We start from the raw sequence: 16,973 nt of genomic DNA, 5'->3' as shown, positions 1-16,973 counted from the left end.
TATAGCAGCCGTAGCGAGATCTACGGGGCCTGCAGCATGAGGGGGCCTGTGCCACCCGCCGGCACGGCCCCTCCCATGGCTGCAGGCTCCGCTAGCAGCCGCTATGGCTGCTACAGCGCGACGCCACTGAAGGGGTTGTTCCTACAAAAGACATGCATCCCCTATCCACAGGATAGGGGATACATGTGGGATCGCTGGGACGCCCAGCGATGAGGAGATCGGGGGACCGAAAGTCCCCCCTAAGTTCTCCATGACAAACCTCGGACTTCCGGGGTCTGTGTCGGCAGCTCCATGGAAATGACTTGCGCACCGGTCGTGCTTGTGCGCATGCGTGACCAGCGCTCCTTTCATTTTTATTGAACTGCGCAGACGCCGGAAGTCCGAGGTTAGTCATGGAGAACTTCGGGGGACTTTCGGTCCCCCGTTCTCCTTATCGCTGCCAGCGATCACACATGTATCCCCTATCCTGTGGATAGGGGATGCATGTCTTTTGAAGGACAAACTATAGGCCGTTTTTTTTTGGGGGGGGGGGGGTCTGTATGGCGTAATCTACAGAGGGGGCTGTATGGCGTTATCTACAGAGGGGGCTGTATGGCGTTATCTACAGAGGGGGCTGTGTGGCGTTATCTACAGAGGGGGCTGTATGGCGTTATCTACAGAGGGGGCTGTGTATGGTGCTATCTATAGGGGGGCGCTGTGTGGTGGAATCTATAGGGAGGCACTATCTACAAGGGGGGGGGTTGTGTGATACCCAGCAGAGGGGGGGGGGCCCAGTCAAAAGTTTGCTATGGGGCCCAGTCTTTCCTAGTTACGCCCCTGCCGGTGATGGCCGTGTATTAGCCGGCCCCATAGACTTCTATGGGAGCCGGACGGCCGGGTACCCGGCCGAAAATAGGGCATGTCCCATTTTTTGACGGCTGGTTTTCCCGGCCCGTCAAAAAAATCGGTCGTGTGAATAGCCCCATTAGGGGTCTATTGTTCCTAATGCAGCCGAGTGACGGCCGATTTATGAACGGCCGGCACCCGGCCGGGAAACCCTGTCGTGTGAATTCCACCTTAGGCCTCATTCACACGACAGGGTCCGAGTGTCGACCGGGAAAATCGGCCGTTTTTGGCTGATTTTCCCGGCCGGTTTGCATCCGTTCCGATTTGGTTCCGGGCCGTGTTGTCGTTTTTACCGGCCGATTTGCATCCGTTTTTTCCCCTGTCCGTTTTAAAATCGGATGAATTTCATTTAAATTTGTTGCCACACACAGCTCTCTGTAGATAATGCCACCCTGCCCCCTATAGGTAATGCCACCCTGCCCCCTGTAGGTAATGCCACCCTGCCCCTTGTAGGTAATGCCACCCTGCCCCTTGTAGGTAATGCCACACTGCCCCTTGTAGGTAATGCCACCCAGCTCCCTGTTGGTAATGCCACCCTGCCCCTTGTAGGCAATGCCACCCTTCCCCTTGTAGGTAATGCCACCCTGCCGTCTGTAGGTAACGACACCCTGCCCCCTGTAGGTAACGACACCCTGCCCCCTGTAGGTAACGACACCCTGCCCCCTGTAGGTAATGACACCCTGCCCCCTGTAGGTAACGCCACCCTGCCCCTTGTAGGTAACGCCACCCTGCCCCTTGTAGGTAACGCCACCCTGCCCCTTGTAGGTAACGCCACCCATCTCCCTGTTGGTAATGCCACCCTGCCCCCTGTAGGCAATGCCACCCTGCCCCTAGTAGGTAATGCCACCCTGCCCCCTGTAGGTAATGCCACCCAGCTCCCTGTTGGTAATGCCACCCTGCCCCTGTAGGTAATGACACCCTGCCCCCTGTAGGTAACGCCACCCTGCCCCTTGTAGGTAACGCCACCCTGCCCCTTGTAGGTAACGCCACCCTGCCCCTTGTAGGTAACGCCACCCTGCCCCTTGTAGGTAACGCCACCCTGCCCCCTGTTGGTAATGCCACTCAGCCCCTTGTAGGTAATGCCACCCAGCCCCCTGTAGGTGATGCCACCCAGCCCCCTGTAGGTGATGCCACCCAGCCCCCTGTAGGTGATGCCACCCAGCCCCCTGTAGGTGATGCCACCCAGCCCCCTGTAGATGATGCCACCCAGCCCCCTGTAGGTGATGCCACCCAGCCCCCTGTTGGTGATGCCACCCAGCCCCCTGTAGGTGATGCCACCCAGCCCCCTGTAGGTGATGCCACCCAGCCCCCTGTAGGTGATGCCACCCAGCCCCCTGTAGGTGATGCCACCAAGTCCCCTGTAGGTGATGCCACCAAGTCCCCTGTAGGTTGCACTCACCCCCCCCCCCCCCCACATTCCAGGAGAAGTCACTGACTTCAATGTCCATATATGGACAGTTTAGTCACTGACTTCTCCTGAAGAGGAATTCCCTGCCACAGGTCGGGAATTCCGCTTCAGAAGTGAGTGACGTCACTGTGTCCATATATGGACAGTGTAGTCACTCACTTCTCCTGTAGCGGAATCCCCGGCCATAGAGTCGGGGATTCCGCTGCAGAAGTGAGTGACATCGCTGTGTCCATATATGGACAGTGTAGTCACTCACTTCTCCTGTAGCAGAATCCCTGGCCATAGAGTCGGGGATTCCGCTGCAGAAGTGAGTGACTTCGCTGTGTCCATATATGGACAGAGTAGTCACTCACTTCTCCTGTAGCGGAATCCCCTATCCCCGGCCATAGGGTCGGGGATTCCGCTGCAGAAGTGAGTGACTTCGCTGTGTCCATATATGGACAGTGTAGTCACTCACTTCTCCTGTAGCGGAATCCCCGGCCATAGAGTCGGGGATTCCGCTGCAGAAGTGAGTGACTTCGCTGTGTCCATATATGGACAGTGTAGTCACTCACTTCTCCTGTAGCGGAATCCCCTATCCCCGGCCATAGAGTCGGGGATTCCGCTGCAGAAGTGAGTGACTTCGCTGTGTCCATATATGGACAGTGTAGTCACTCACTTCTCCTGTAGCAGAATCCCCTATCCCCGGCCGGGGATTGGGGATTCCGACTCCTACAGGGAGCAAAAAAAGACCCTCCTCCTCCTCCTCACATGCACTCTGCGCTGTGAGGAGGAGGAGAGAGTGCGCGAGCGACGGTAGACCCGGCCATCACTCGGGACACATTCCGGTGATGGCCGTTGATTACCCGGCCCCATAGACTTCTATGGGAGCCGGGCGGCCGGGTATCCGGCCGAAAATAGGGCATGTCCCATTTTTTTACGGCCGGTTTTCCCGGCCCGTCAAAAAATCGGTCGTGTGAATAGCCCCATTAGGGGTCTATTGTTCCTAATGCAGCCGGGTGACGGCCAATTTATGAACGGCCATCACCCGGCCGGGAAACCCTGTCGTGTGAATAAGGGCTTATACAGCTTTGGGGGAAGGGAAAAAAAAATTCTGTTTGTATTTGTAACTTACAGGAAAGCAAAAACATTTTTTTAAGAGGAGTTTTTCTTTAATACTTAGAAGAAATAGTGGTTTGTCTATTTAGAAATTTGTGGAAGTTTGCATAAACATAACGGTATATTGTGACACATAATGCAAATTGCATTTTGCAATTTGGGAAGCAGCTATTGTAATTATATATAGTGCAAGAGATTCTAGGCCTGGCTCGGTCCGATCAAGCCACATTGTCAGCCAGTTCTTACTGCCGCTTGATCATTCCTAGTCAGATAAGGTTATTATAGATTTCTATATATAAATGACAAGCATATTGCTATGTGATACCGATACCTGAATGTACTCTTCAGCCCCATGCCCATAATCACGGCCCGCAATTGCGGGCACGGCCGACTGCTGAAGGCCACCCGCATGTTCGGGCTGTGCACCCATACAAAGTATGGGAGCACGTCCCGTAAAACACGGAAAAACTGACCTGCTCCATAATTCCTGGCACAGTTCTACTGTTCCGTCCCGTACACCCATCCGTAGCGATACGGAAAGTTGTCCGCGGCCAATAGAACTGAATGGGCCCGTAATTACGGAGCTTAATTGAGGTCCGTAATTACGGGCGATTTTACGGTCGTGTGCATGGGGCCTTATGGAGATAGAATCATTCAGTCGTAAGATCGTTATAGCAAAAATGGTCAAATAAAGGTAAATAAGTGCATCCACCTGAAGTATGACCTAAATCCATGTGACCACCTTCGCCCTGCAGATAATGCTATTTTTACAGAACACATTTACAGCTATTGAGAAATATGCAAAAAATTTGCTGTATAAGCAGAAATGGTAAACTTCCAAATATATTTGCTGCAAAGAAGCAAGGACCTTAATGGATTTTGGCTGTTGAACACCGCAGTCACTGGAAAAAAAAAAAAGTCAAATGCAGTACTTTTAAGTGGCATCTTTATGAGCAGATCAATATATAAACTATTTCTGAGTACCTCAACATCCAGGACACTGCGGGGCTGCGCTTGGCAGAGCATGCTAAGCAGCTGCAGAATTAACTCTTCAACATACTGGAGAGCATCTTCAGCTGACGCCAAGTTGGGATGGACCTGTACTTGAACCTGAAAAAATAGGACAGTAGCAGATTTTATGTTAGAAGTTTATTTTGAGCTCTCTTACAAATATGACAATCCAATAATACAGAATATCAAAAGATAAAATACATGGAAACAATCAGCCCTGTCTGTTCTCCGCAAATTAATGTAATTTTTTTTGTATAATTAAAAAGTTATACCATTTTCCAATATACCTTCTGTAATAATTTCTCACCAATTTCAAGATCTCTACTTGTTCAGTGAGAACATTTATTGTTTACATCCAGTGGATAAAATTCTGTCCATGGTCATGTGATGTACACACAGGTGCACGGCTCGTTACAGTATGTGTATCAGCTGTGACTAACAATCCCAGCACCTGTGTGTCCATCACATGACCATGGACAGACTTTTATCCACTGGAAGAAAACAATGAATGTTCGTATTGAACGACAACAAGCAGAGATCTTGAAAACCGTAAGGAATTAATACAGAAATTAATAGTATAACTTTTAAATTATTAAAAAAATAACATTCATTTGTTGAAACAGGACAACCCGTTAATATGCCATTAATTGGAGTTGATAGGTTCTTTCTTTATTTGGGCTAACAGTTTTATGGCTTTGGAACCAATTACCAGTAAGGTCTCAACAATCGTTTCAAGTTATGATGGTAGTCCCTGAACGTTTAGTTTGTCCTTCCCAAAACGTTCTGTCATTTAGAACAGCCATGACGCAATGAACAGTTCGGAATTTTCAGGGTTGAAGCGTATAGGAATGAGTGGCAGCGGACGAGCTGCTGGAAAGAATTTTAAATAGTTTATGAAGAGGCTGGAGATGTGTTGTGAAGGACTTCAAGAAGTCCCATGTTCCTGCATGTAAACTGGAAATTAAAATGTCTAATTGTCCATAGAATCTATTAGGACCAGATATGTCAGACTCATAGAACTCTGCACTTAGATGAGGTCAGAAGTCAAACAGGTTAAATGTGATCTTCAAACCACATTCCCTACGTGGCCCCAGGCATAGTAATAGATGAGCATTAAACACTATGTACAACCTTACAACTATTGGTTTTTATTGCTACAATGCATCTAAAATATAAAATTAAAGGATATGTACATCTGTTTATTTTTTTTTTAAATTGCTTATCAGTGTGATTCCTACATTTTCTTAAAAAATGTTTTTACTTTTTGAGATGCAGCTGCTTTGTATTCTGTATACAGAGCAGCTATATCGTTCGCCAAGACCTGAAACCGTCAGGTCCCCACGCGGGACTGACTGATTCAGTATCAGCGGGTCCTGCGTGATTTTTTTTTTCTGTTTCCCAGTACATTAGAAAGTACTTTAAATAGTGCCAATAGAAACTACAACTACTCCCGCAAAAAATAAGCCCTCACACCACTCCATTGATGGAAATATTAAAAAAGTTATGGCTTTGGCTTAGAAGGCGGGGAGTGAAAAACTAAAAAGCAAAAAACGGATTCGTCCCGAAAGGGTTGAGACACAAATGTCCAAATCCAATACAATTTAAAGCTTAAAAGAAACGGGATTTAAAAAAATCTATAACAAAACTGCCCTATATGAACAAAGCCTAAAAGTCCTTGCATAAAAGGGGTTAATCCAGATGTAGCTGTGCAGGCTGTTTATGCTGTACAATAAGTAACATCTGTTAAGAGCTGTGTTCACACATCATTCTGTGGTTTTCTGGTTACAACCATCTTCTTACAGGAGGTCACATGACCAGCTTCAGTTCCAGGAATGCTATTTTGCCCTCTCATAGGTTTGCCCAGTAAGCTAGGAGGAACATGCATTGAAAGCAAAATTCAACTAAAATAATCTTATCTTGAGAAGCAGTTTGTGTTTTGCTGACTCATATGTAGAAAAATTTAAAATATATCCGTCCCCTTTTGTTATAGTTTTATTAGAGGAGGCAATATTTTCAGCTTGCACTTTTCTAGTAAACATATCTATCAGTAAACAAATCCCGATCAGTCCAACGTATAAAGATGATCGGCTGCTGAGGCCACTATGTTTCCACAATCAATATCTGAATGAGGGTTCCCAGTAACATACAGACGTGTCCTCTCTTAAAGCGACAGTCACCTATCTGAGAACAGCATAAAGTAGTGCCAGACATCCTGATTCTAGCGCTGCGTCACTTACTTTGTAATATTCAATAATTTTTCTAAAAACCCTCTTTATCTCTGGCAAATCCCTTATACTTATGTCTAAACCCGACATACCCCAAGATGTGTGGCACGAGATTTTAAACAAAGATGTAAAAAAAAAGTATACCTCTGACCAGTGTCGGACTGGAGCAACTTGGGCCCACCAGAGGATAAAATTCTTGGGGCCCACCCATCAGCTATATAGAAATAATGCTACCATTCTTAATTGTGTAGTTAAACACGTGTAGTAAACCAAAAGACCAATATTACCACTACATAGTGACCATATAGTGGTAGACAGCAGTCCTACACAAGCGCTCTGCAGATCATATAACTTAAAAGGAGTTTTCCCAACTTAGACATATATGGCATATCCACAGGAAATGCCAAAAATGTCTGATAGATGCGGGTCCCAGCTCTGGGACCTGTACCTTTATCTAGAATTGGCTGCAGAATCCAGACAGAGACCAGTGGAGAGAGGATCACGCGTCCGCGCAGCTCTCTCCATTCTGTTGCTCCTCTGTTGTTCCATTATAGTGCCCCAGATGGAAATAATTCCCCCTCGGTGCCACACACAGCACCCCCTCTTGTAGAGGGGGGCTGTGTGGTACTATCTACAAGAGTGGACTGTGTGGGGCACTATCTACAAGAGGAGGCTGTGTGTAGCACTCTTGTAGATAGTGCCACACAGCCCCCCCACTCTTGCAGATAGTGTCACACAGCCCCCCAGTCTTGCAGATAGTGCCACACAGTCCCCCACTCTTGTACATAGTGCCACACAGCCCCCCACTGTAGTGCCACACAGCCCCCCCCCACTGTAGACAGTGCCACACAAACCCCCCCCTTGTACATAGTGACACACAGCCCCGCAAACACCAAAACAAAATTTTACTTACCTAACCCTATTCCCGCGACGGACGGAGCTGCTCGGAGACGGGATCCTGCTCAGGCCAGTGTGATGCAGGGACGTCATCACACCAACCTGCGCAGGGATTTTTCCCAGCACCTTATAGGCTGCAGGCCTAGCATGGCCTGTAGCCTATAGTATTTAAATTGTACCTGCATCCCGAGTACGCAGATACAATTGAATGTGGCAGTCGCTAGCACCGGGGCCCCCCACTGCTAGCGACATGAGCTCGTTGCCTGGACCCACCGGAGTGGGCCAATCTGACGCGGCCTCTGGCGAAGACCATCCGTCGCCCATGTTAAGACCGTATATGTTTAACGTATACTTTTTTTTTACCACTTGGCTATGGGGGATGCCATCAGTCGGCCATAGATTACCATGTTAAAAAAAGTATACATTTTATTACTGGATGGCACGAGATTGTACTTAATTGGTATCATGAGAAATTTTATAACTTAACGCAGTTGCAGAAAAGTTAAGGGTGACATGACCCATCTGCACCTGTCTCTAGATAGACACTTTTTGCTCCTTGCTCAAAAAGGGGGCATGGCCTAGACAAAAAAAGGCTGTGTAACTAAAATGTGTCACCGTGCGCCAAAATTGCATCAACATTTTTGCACAAAAACACTGGCATGCAATAAGTCAACTGAGAAGTGGTATAAGGAAGAGAAAAGTGTCTAACACGTGTAGCTATATGCGCCAAATTTATTATACAGTATGGACCACTATAATAAATTTGTCACATCCTCTGACGGTCTTGTCTAGGTTTACATTATCTAAATATTAGACGGTATTACTAAAATTGCCCATTATGTTTTCCAGGAAAGCAGCTTTGCAGGAATATCCAAATGATGGTTATTTACCAGAAACCCTACCTATTACAAATTGATGGTCTATCCTATGCAGACACGGAAAGGGGAGCTACAGCTGCTGGTAGGTGTTCTACTGATTTATGGAGCAAATAACGAAATAGTTTTATAGTTCAGGACGTTATGGGTCAGGTGATACCAACTATGTGTAACTTTTTTTTTTTTTTCCATAATAAAGCATTTTGTACGGAGAAAAAAAAAAGGGGTTTTTAATTATTTTTTTTTACTAGGGATTTTTCCATTTTTTTAAATAATAAATGTATAATGCCCCATATTGTCGATGGAGTGATGGAAAGATCCCCTTCCATCTGAAACCACTTGTATGCCACAATCGCTATTGACCACAGCATCTAAAAGGGTTAAAAGGCTGGGATCAGAGGTATCTCAGATCCTAGCCGTTATAGTAGAAGTCTGGCTGTATTTAGACGCCTATGACATGCCGGCATGAAAAGGTGACACTGTGGCATAAGTACCCTTAATGACCACCGTTAAAAGGCATATGGGCGGTCATAAGGGGTTAAGCAACCGCCCAACAGGGCTCTCCACACAAAGCTCCTCTTAAATGTTCCTTCAGCCTGAAGCCATGCATAGCATATACCCCCAAAATTCTGCGTCTGAGACATTTAGGGTATGTTCAAACATAACGTAACTGCTAGTTTTTTTAGTACAGATTTGCAGCAGCAGGAAAGTGTACGGGACTTTAAAAAATCTTCACCATAGGTCAGTTTGTTATCAACCATTCCATAGCATAAATTAACATGCTGTGGAATGGTTTACTTACCCATTGAGATCAATGGGGAAGTAAAAATCTGAAACCAATGGCAAATGCTGAGTCTTTTGCTGCGGTAAAGGTGCATTTTCACAGGAAAACTCTAAACTACAAAAAACGACTTTAAAATAAAAAAAGACCATACCTCAACTAGCGCTCCCATAGTGACTCGTCCCTGCTTTCCGGGCTAGTCTCTATTGAGCCGGCTTCCTGGGATGACAGTTTGTTCGATGTAACCGCTGCAGCGTCTTCACTACTGCAGCACAAGGGGAGGCGATTTTATTTTTAAATGCTGTCTTTACCCTGCAGTGGCAAATCTGGCCAAAAATCTGCACCAAAGTAAACACGATTTGGTGCAGACGTTCCACCTGGATTCCCTGCAGAATCTGGTTTGGATTTTCAGCAAAACTCACCCCTGTGAACTTACCCATACAGTGGCAGCTCTTGTGTGCTACCGGAATATACGAGCAGAGGCGACCATGTTAGTCTACTCAAAAGCATGGAGATCCAGGATGGTCATCCCTGGTCGCTGGGCCTGGCAAGTTTGCTTCCATAGACAATTCACTAGGTAGTGAGAAGGACAAATAGCTGTAAAGTTTCAGTCTAGTTATACGCACCCGTCCGAACTAACATTGGGTGTGGAGAGATGCTCCTGCACACCGGGGCGGTACATACGACGCCCAGACACGATCATGCAAGGGTTTAATTGATGATGTTAGTTCGGGCAGGAGAACACAACTGGACTGACACTTTAAGATTAGGTAAATATGCTTACTAGATGCTTATTCTGTACAACAAGCAATCAAAATTTCACACCACACAGAATTTACTGCATTACAAGATGCACAGTGTCCCAAAAAGTCCCAAACGAACGTTTCAAGTCAGTGATTCTGTCCATTAAACTGATTGACTTTATTAATAATGCATGCTAGAGCAGACTTTTCTGCAAATGTTTTTGCTGTAAAATGACAATTTAGTTGAGTGTTGCCATTAATGTGTCATTTCCTTTGTTAATAGCCATCATCATAGTCAGCGAGATCTGAAGACATACAAATGATGTAAAAGTAAATGTGTTATACCAAAGAGAATATTTACTCCAATAATGTTTAACAGGAAAAATAAATAGTATTTCGCCCATGGTTATACTGAAATCTTTACAGAAAGGGAGAGATTCTTCCAAATTTGTATCTAATATTATTGCTTTAAAAAGGACCTGTCACTAGGTAATCTAAGTTGAACTGGTTATTTGACCTGAATAGCGCTGTCTCCCGGATTCCAGCGCGGGTTTCTTTTTTTCCTGGACCCCCTATTCCAGAGATATGGCCCACTATTGTGTTGACCTCCCTATATGCTAATTTGCTGAACTACCCTCAAGCTGTCTCGTGCTGATTGGTCAGCATCAGAGGCAGGTAAGATAGCTCCACCCCGTTGTCTAACGACATCAAATTAGCATACAGCGGGACAACACAACAGTGGGCCATATCTCTGGAACGGGGGGACCAGGAAAAAAAAAAAAACCAGCGCTGGAATCAGGGAGACAGAGCTATATAGGTCAGTTAACCAGTTCAACTTATAGGACAGGTCCTCTTTAAGTAGAATACAAGAGATATGCAAAAGCAAAGTGCAAATAAAAATGGCAGTATTTCACATTGAGACCAACCAGATTGCAGCTGTCATTTTTAAAGTACAGACTATAAAATTCTAATGGAGACAACCCCTTTAAAACCCCATTCATTGGATGGTAGAATTTGAAATATTGGGCTTTCCAAGCGCTGATGTCACTTTGTTTTAGCGTTCGGCAGATGTCACGGCAGTTAGGCCCCCATAGATTACACATCCCAGGGATATCACCATCAAATGTCTTTAGTGAGGCCCTCTCATTGGAATAACCCCTAAATGACCTTGAGACTTTTCTCTTTCTGAACTCTTTAATCCCCCCCCCCCCCCCTTCTGTTCTTGTTTGCCGTGGTATTCCATGGCTGGTTGTGAAAAGTTAGAAAATATTTACAATAAAAACATGTTGATAAAAAATAAAAATAAAAAAAGTGAGAAAAACTACTTCAACTGCTAGGGATATATGTAATACGTCATGACTTTAAATGCTTGCTGTGGCTAAACTATAAGCTCTAGAGCTCAGATGTTAGTATAGTATTTTAGCTTTCAAATGATACCAGGTTCAATCTTCTAGGTGCATTATTCAAGGAGCAACATTCGTTTGAAGTTCAGTAGCAGGAAGAAAAGTTTCACTTACTGGTTTTGTCTCTCTCTAGGGACCGATGGGAAGGGGTACTGTGCAAGTGACAGCAGAAAGAAAAATCATAGTGTAGTGCCGGCGGCCGCTGGTCTCACTCACACCAACAGCCGCCAGCCTCGTTGTTCTCTGCGCCGATGTCTCCCTGCTCTGGGACGCGGGCGCACACTGCTCTCTCCACCACTCTGTGCCCGTAGGAATATAGACCCCAACCTATCCCAGCACACCCTGGACTTTAAAAGGAACTCTGCCTACCTCCTCAATGCCTGAGCAATACTGTGTCTTACCCACTATTTGTCTGCAAAGTTTCGCTAGCTCTATCCTGTATTCCCGTATCAGTGTCCGGTGCCCGAGCCAAGTCAAATGTCCAAGACGACTTCAGTGTTCAAGTCCGGTTATGCCACAAACATGGATTTTTATGAATTTCTTTACTTTAAATTGCATGAAGGCGTCCATAATTGTAAAGTGTTGGGTGTCATTTTCGCAATGTGCCAGGTGTCAACTTTCATAATATATGGGCATGAGGGTATAATTCGATTTTTATATTTTATAATGCAACACATTTTTTTGTGTTGGTCAAATGTGTGAAAATAGTCTTGGCAGCGAAAGGGTTAAAATAAAATGCCACTTTCAACATTTTTAATCTTCATATAATGTTGGAACATTTTATAAAATACTTGCTTTACTTATTTTGTATTAATTTTTTTGGGGTTTTCCAGGACTTTGATATTGATGAGCTAAGCTCAGATAGGTGTGGCTTCTTCAATCAGATGATCAGTGGTGGTTTCAGAACTCGGACCCCAACCCATCCGATATTAATGACATATACCAAGGATAGGTCATCAATATCAAAATCCCTGTATTCAAAATGCAGCCAATTGATACTCATGTGATCAGTGTGGTGTAATGGTCATCTAAGATCCCATAGCGTACTGCATAAAAAATATCACATAGCTCAAAAACAAACAAAAAAAACAAAACACAAGAAAGCAAAGTGACCATATTAACAAGTACGAACGTTAGTGCTGGGCATAATAAAACAATGACAGACTGATGCTCACCCTCCCCCAGCAAAAATCAAGAATAAATAACCACTATCATTCATGAGGGCTTATTTTTCGGATACAACAGTTACAGCAGACATATGCAAAGGTTTCCTAGCTGAACACACATTTCAATGACTTCCCCAATCTAGCATAAAATTACAGCATGTTATACTAGTGCTGTGTTTCCCAACACATGCAAGTGCCACACAATTCTCAGTAATTCCGATCCACAAGATAAATTTCAAAGAAACAGGAAACAAAGCGAAATATTGGAAAAGACAAATAAGGTACAAGTTAAATTTAATACAAGATGCATCTTGGGCACTGCATGTTCCCTATAATCTTCGTTAGGCTTCCTTCACACAGTTTATTGGGCCGTATTTCTATTAATTAATTTATAATTTGCCTTTTTTCTGGCCTTTTGTAAGTCCCTTGCAAGTTCATAACTTAGATGTGAATGATTACAGGTGGATCCTGCGTGAGCCGCTGACCCTGAACCTGTCAGTGCCACGGACCTGACGGATTCAGGTCTTAGCGCACTATACAGCTGCTCTGTATACAGAATTCAAAGAAGCTGTATCTGAAAAAGTACAAATTATTTGTAATAAAAAGTAATTTGAAAGTTTCACCAATCACATTGATGATCACTCTATAATCGTCCATAACGTACTATGCCATTTATGATTATTTATTAACCATGAATCTGCTTAACCCCTGAGAAAGGGGGGAGTATAAAGCGGGCTCATGGGCAGAGCCCGATTCATATGATGTGGCCTTCTTTTTTGCGGTGTGTATTTTTAAGTCATCATTTTCAGGTACATAATTTAGTGGTTAATTTATATGATTTTTTTTTTAGAATGCATAAAAAAGCAATTCTTGTATATTTTACCACGTTGACCAAGAAGAGTGTGGGGATGGACACGGTTCAGCTATAATATTGGAAACACCAACAGGTGAAGTAAATTACATTGATTATCTCGTTACAATGACCACTGTCAGGGTAAGGCCACATGGAGCGGCCTTGACACGGTCGCAACACCCGCGATGGCACTATGTAGGAGCGGCTGTTAAATACCTCGTTAAGGAGTATTCCAGTTACATGCACATGCGCACTGCCGCTCCATTCATTCTCGATGGGAGCGCCGGAGATAGCCGAGTGCAGTGTTCGGCTTTTTCCGGCGCTGCCATAGAGCATGAATAGGGGGTAAGTTGTTGTAATTTGCAAAATCGTGCGGCCATAAAGGGTGTATTAATTCATGGCCACATGATTTTCCAGATAAAGGGACGGTTTACCTGCGTTAACGTGCGGCCACTAACAGGCTGTTTGACAGCCGCACCGAACATGGTGCCGGCGTGGTTGTTAACGGAGTTGCAACCGTGTCAGGGCCGCTCCGTGTGGCCTTACCCTCGAGGGGTGGAATATATTAGGCAGAAAGTGCATAGTCAGTTCTCGAAGCTGATGTGTTGGTAGCAGGAAAAATGGGCAAGCGTAAGGATCTCAGCGGCTTTGACAAGGGCCAAACTGTAATGGTTAGACACATGGGTCAGAACATCTTCAAAACCGCGGGTCTTGTGGGGTATTCCTAGTATGCAGTGGTTAGTACCTACCAAAAGGGGGTCAAGAAAAGACAATGGGTGAAACAGCAACAGGGTCATGGATGTCCAAGGCTCACTGATGAGCGGGGAGAGAAAAGACTAGCCCATTTAGTCCGATCCCACTACTCCGTAGCACAAATTGCTGAATATATTAATGCTGGCTATGATGGATGTCAGAACACAGTGCATCGCAGTTTGCTGCATTTGGGACTGTGTGGCTGTAGACCAGCAAGAGTGCCAATACGGACCTCTGTCCACCGCTGAAAGCACCTACAATGAGCACATGAGCATTAGAAGTGTACCAGAAAGCAATGGAAAAGGGCGGCCTAATCTGATGAATCACATCGTCTTTTACTTTGTGTGAACGGACGGGTGGGGAATTGATGGCAACAGGATACACTATGAGAAGAAGGAAAGCCAGTAAAGGCAGTGTGATGCTCTGGTCAATGTTCTGCTGGGAAACCTTGGGTCCTGGCATTCATGTGGATGTTACTTTGACACGTACCACCTGCCTAAACATTTTTGCAGACCAAGTACACCCCTTCACGGTAACGTTATTCCCGAATGACAGTAACCTCTTTCAGCAAAATAATATGCCCTGCCTCACAGCAAAAAAAATTATAATTCAGAAATGGTTTGAGGAACATAACAAAGAGTTCAAGGTGTTGACTTGGCCTCCAAATTCCCCAGATCTCAATCCAACCGAGCATCTGGTGAATGTGCTGGAAAAACAAGTCTGTTCCATGGAGGCCCCACCTCACAACTTACAGGACTCAAAGGGAACATGTCAGTCGATTTGGAGCCACTAAACCACTAGCATGCCGTTGTGCAGCTGGGATTTCGTGTTCAAAACCGGTCTACCATAAAAACGGACGTTTAGGGAATAGTTAGTGAAGTAAATTACAACTTACCAAGAAATGAACAGGAAACAGGAGTGGCATCGGGGCATTATCTGGATTCCAATCGGTAAGTTGTAACTTACTTTACTAGCTGTTGCCTAAACGACATTTTTTAATGTGGGTAGGGTTGGAACACTAAAACCCAGCTGAATAACGACATGTTGGTGGCCTAGTAGCTCCAAACCTACAGACAGGTTCCCTTTAAAGGATCTGCTTCTAAAGTCTTGGTGCCAGATACAACAGGACATCTTCAGAGGTTTTGCAGAGTCCAAACCCCCACAGGTCAGATCGGTTTTAACAGCACGAGAGCGACCTACACAATATTAGGCTGGTGGTTTTAATTTTATGGCAGAACGATGAATATGTATATATTCTATAAGTCTTTGTGACTTTATGAGGTAAAACAAATTTGAAATGCATTTATTGTATTCCGCATTGCGGAAAAATAATTTATTTTATCACATTTTTGAAAAAATTTGTCTCATTAGGTGACTTACTTTTAGTCTAGTCACATTTTTATGACAGTACATTACTGTCTGGCCATCTAAAATGCACAACAGATATTATTAGAACAATTAGGGTATGTGCACACGACCTATTTTCAGACGTAATGGAGGCGTTTTACGCCTCGAATTACGCCTGAAAAGACGGCTCCAATACGTCGGCAAACATCTGCCCATTGCCTGCAATGGGTCTTACGATGTTCTGTGCAGATGAGCTGTCATTTTACGCGTCGCTGTCAAAAGACGGCACGTAAAATTACGGCCGCGTCAAAGAAGTGCAGGACACTTCTTGGGACGTAATTGGAGCAGTTTTTAATTGACTCCAATGAAAACAAGCTCCAATTACGTCCGTAAAAGACGCCGCGAAAAACGCGTGCACTTGTAAAAACGTCTGAAATTCTGGAGCTGTTTTCTCCTGAAAACAGCTCCGTAATTTCAGACGTATTTGGCGTTGTCGTGTGCACATACCCTTACTATTACTAAGGGCCCTCTTACACCGGGCAATTATCGGACAAACGAGAATTTACAAAACGCTTGTTCCCGCTAATTGTCCTGTAAAGCGTTCATTGGCTGATTATATCGTGTATACAACCTAAACCATTATCATTGTCGGCAGCGCATCTCCCTGTGTAAAGAGGGAGATGCGCTGCCGACATGATATAAACGTATTGGGACGTGCGATCGGAGTAACGAGCGCTCGTCCTCATACATTACTGATAATAGTGGTCTCGTTGTTGGGATGTGTAATAGGACCTTAAGAGCCACTATTACATTCAGGGCTGGTAGGTGATCGCATTGGGAGTTGACAGGGACAGTATAATGCTAAGAAGTTAAATTGACGGGGGGGGGGGGGGGATCTGAGTTTTGTTCGATCCTTGCCATTTACGGGAAAAATTTTAAGCCGTGAAACGTTGTAAATGTGTGGTGTAAAAGTGGAATTTCCTTCAAGCAAGAGACTTGCTTAGATTACACACATAAAATAGAATTACAACCCAGTTATGTTTCAGCAGGTACATAAAGAACAACAATCTAAACCTGAATGAGGCCTGGTTTACCCACTGAGTCCACAAAAGAAAGGGCCCGCTGACTACATGCAAATGTGTCATGGGAACAGTAATAGTGAGAGCGCTTTCCCACAGAAAAACCCTGCACACATCAAATTCCAATCACGTTTTTATTGCCAAGTTCAGATCATCTTTCATTTGTTTTACTGCAAATGAAAACTGCAATATTCCCTCTTCCAAAGTAAAGCTTAGCTCTCCCTGTGTCCTGCAGGCATAGATTGTGGGAAAGGGGATCTTACTATGCGAGTAAATAAGCTTTTGTGGACATTGTTATTTAAATGAAACAAGGCTAAAGTTTTCCTTAGCGTAAATCAACATCAGGCCACACACAATAAAGTTATGTACTTCTTAAAGTGTACTTCCAATTCAATTCTCCCACCTGATCGGACATCGGGTGTGGAGAGGCGCAGGGCGTGCACGCTGGG

General features: G+C 44.8%; 1 protein-coding gene across 1 annotated transcript in view; it reads right to left on the bottom strand.

Moving 5' to 3' along the window:
* Window positions 1-16,973, bottom strand: part of SOS1 (SOS Ras/Rac guanine nucleotide exchange factor 1) — a 142,370-nt gene that overhangs the window by 66,826 nt on the left and 58,571 nt on the right. Inside the window, exon 2 of the mRNA XM_075862787.1 lies at window positions 4,376-4,501. Coding sequence (XP_075718902.1) covers window positions 4,376-4,501 — 126 coding nt within the window. The remainder of the gene's footprint in view (window positions 1-4,375; window positions 4,502-16,973) is intronic.

This window comes from Rhinoderma darwinii, chromosome 4 (genome assembly GCF_050947455.1).
Source record: "Rhinoderma darwinii isolate aRhiDar2 chromosome 4, aRhiDar2.hap1, whole genome shotgun sequence".
NCBI classification, from domain to species: Eukaryota; Metazoa; Chordata; class Amphibia; order Anura; family Rhinodermatidae; genus Rhinoderma; species Rhinoderma darwinii.
The sequence above is the reverse complement of the archived record's forward strand: the minus strand, read 5'-3'. Positions and strand labels throughout refer to the sequence as shown.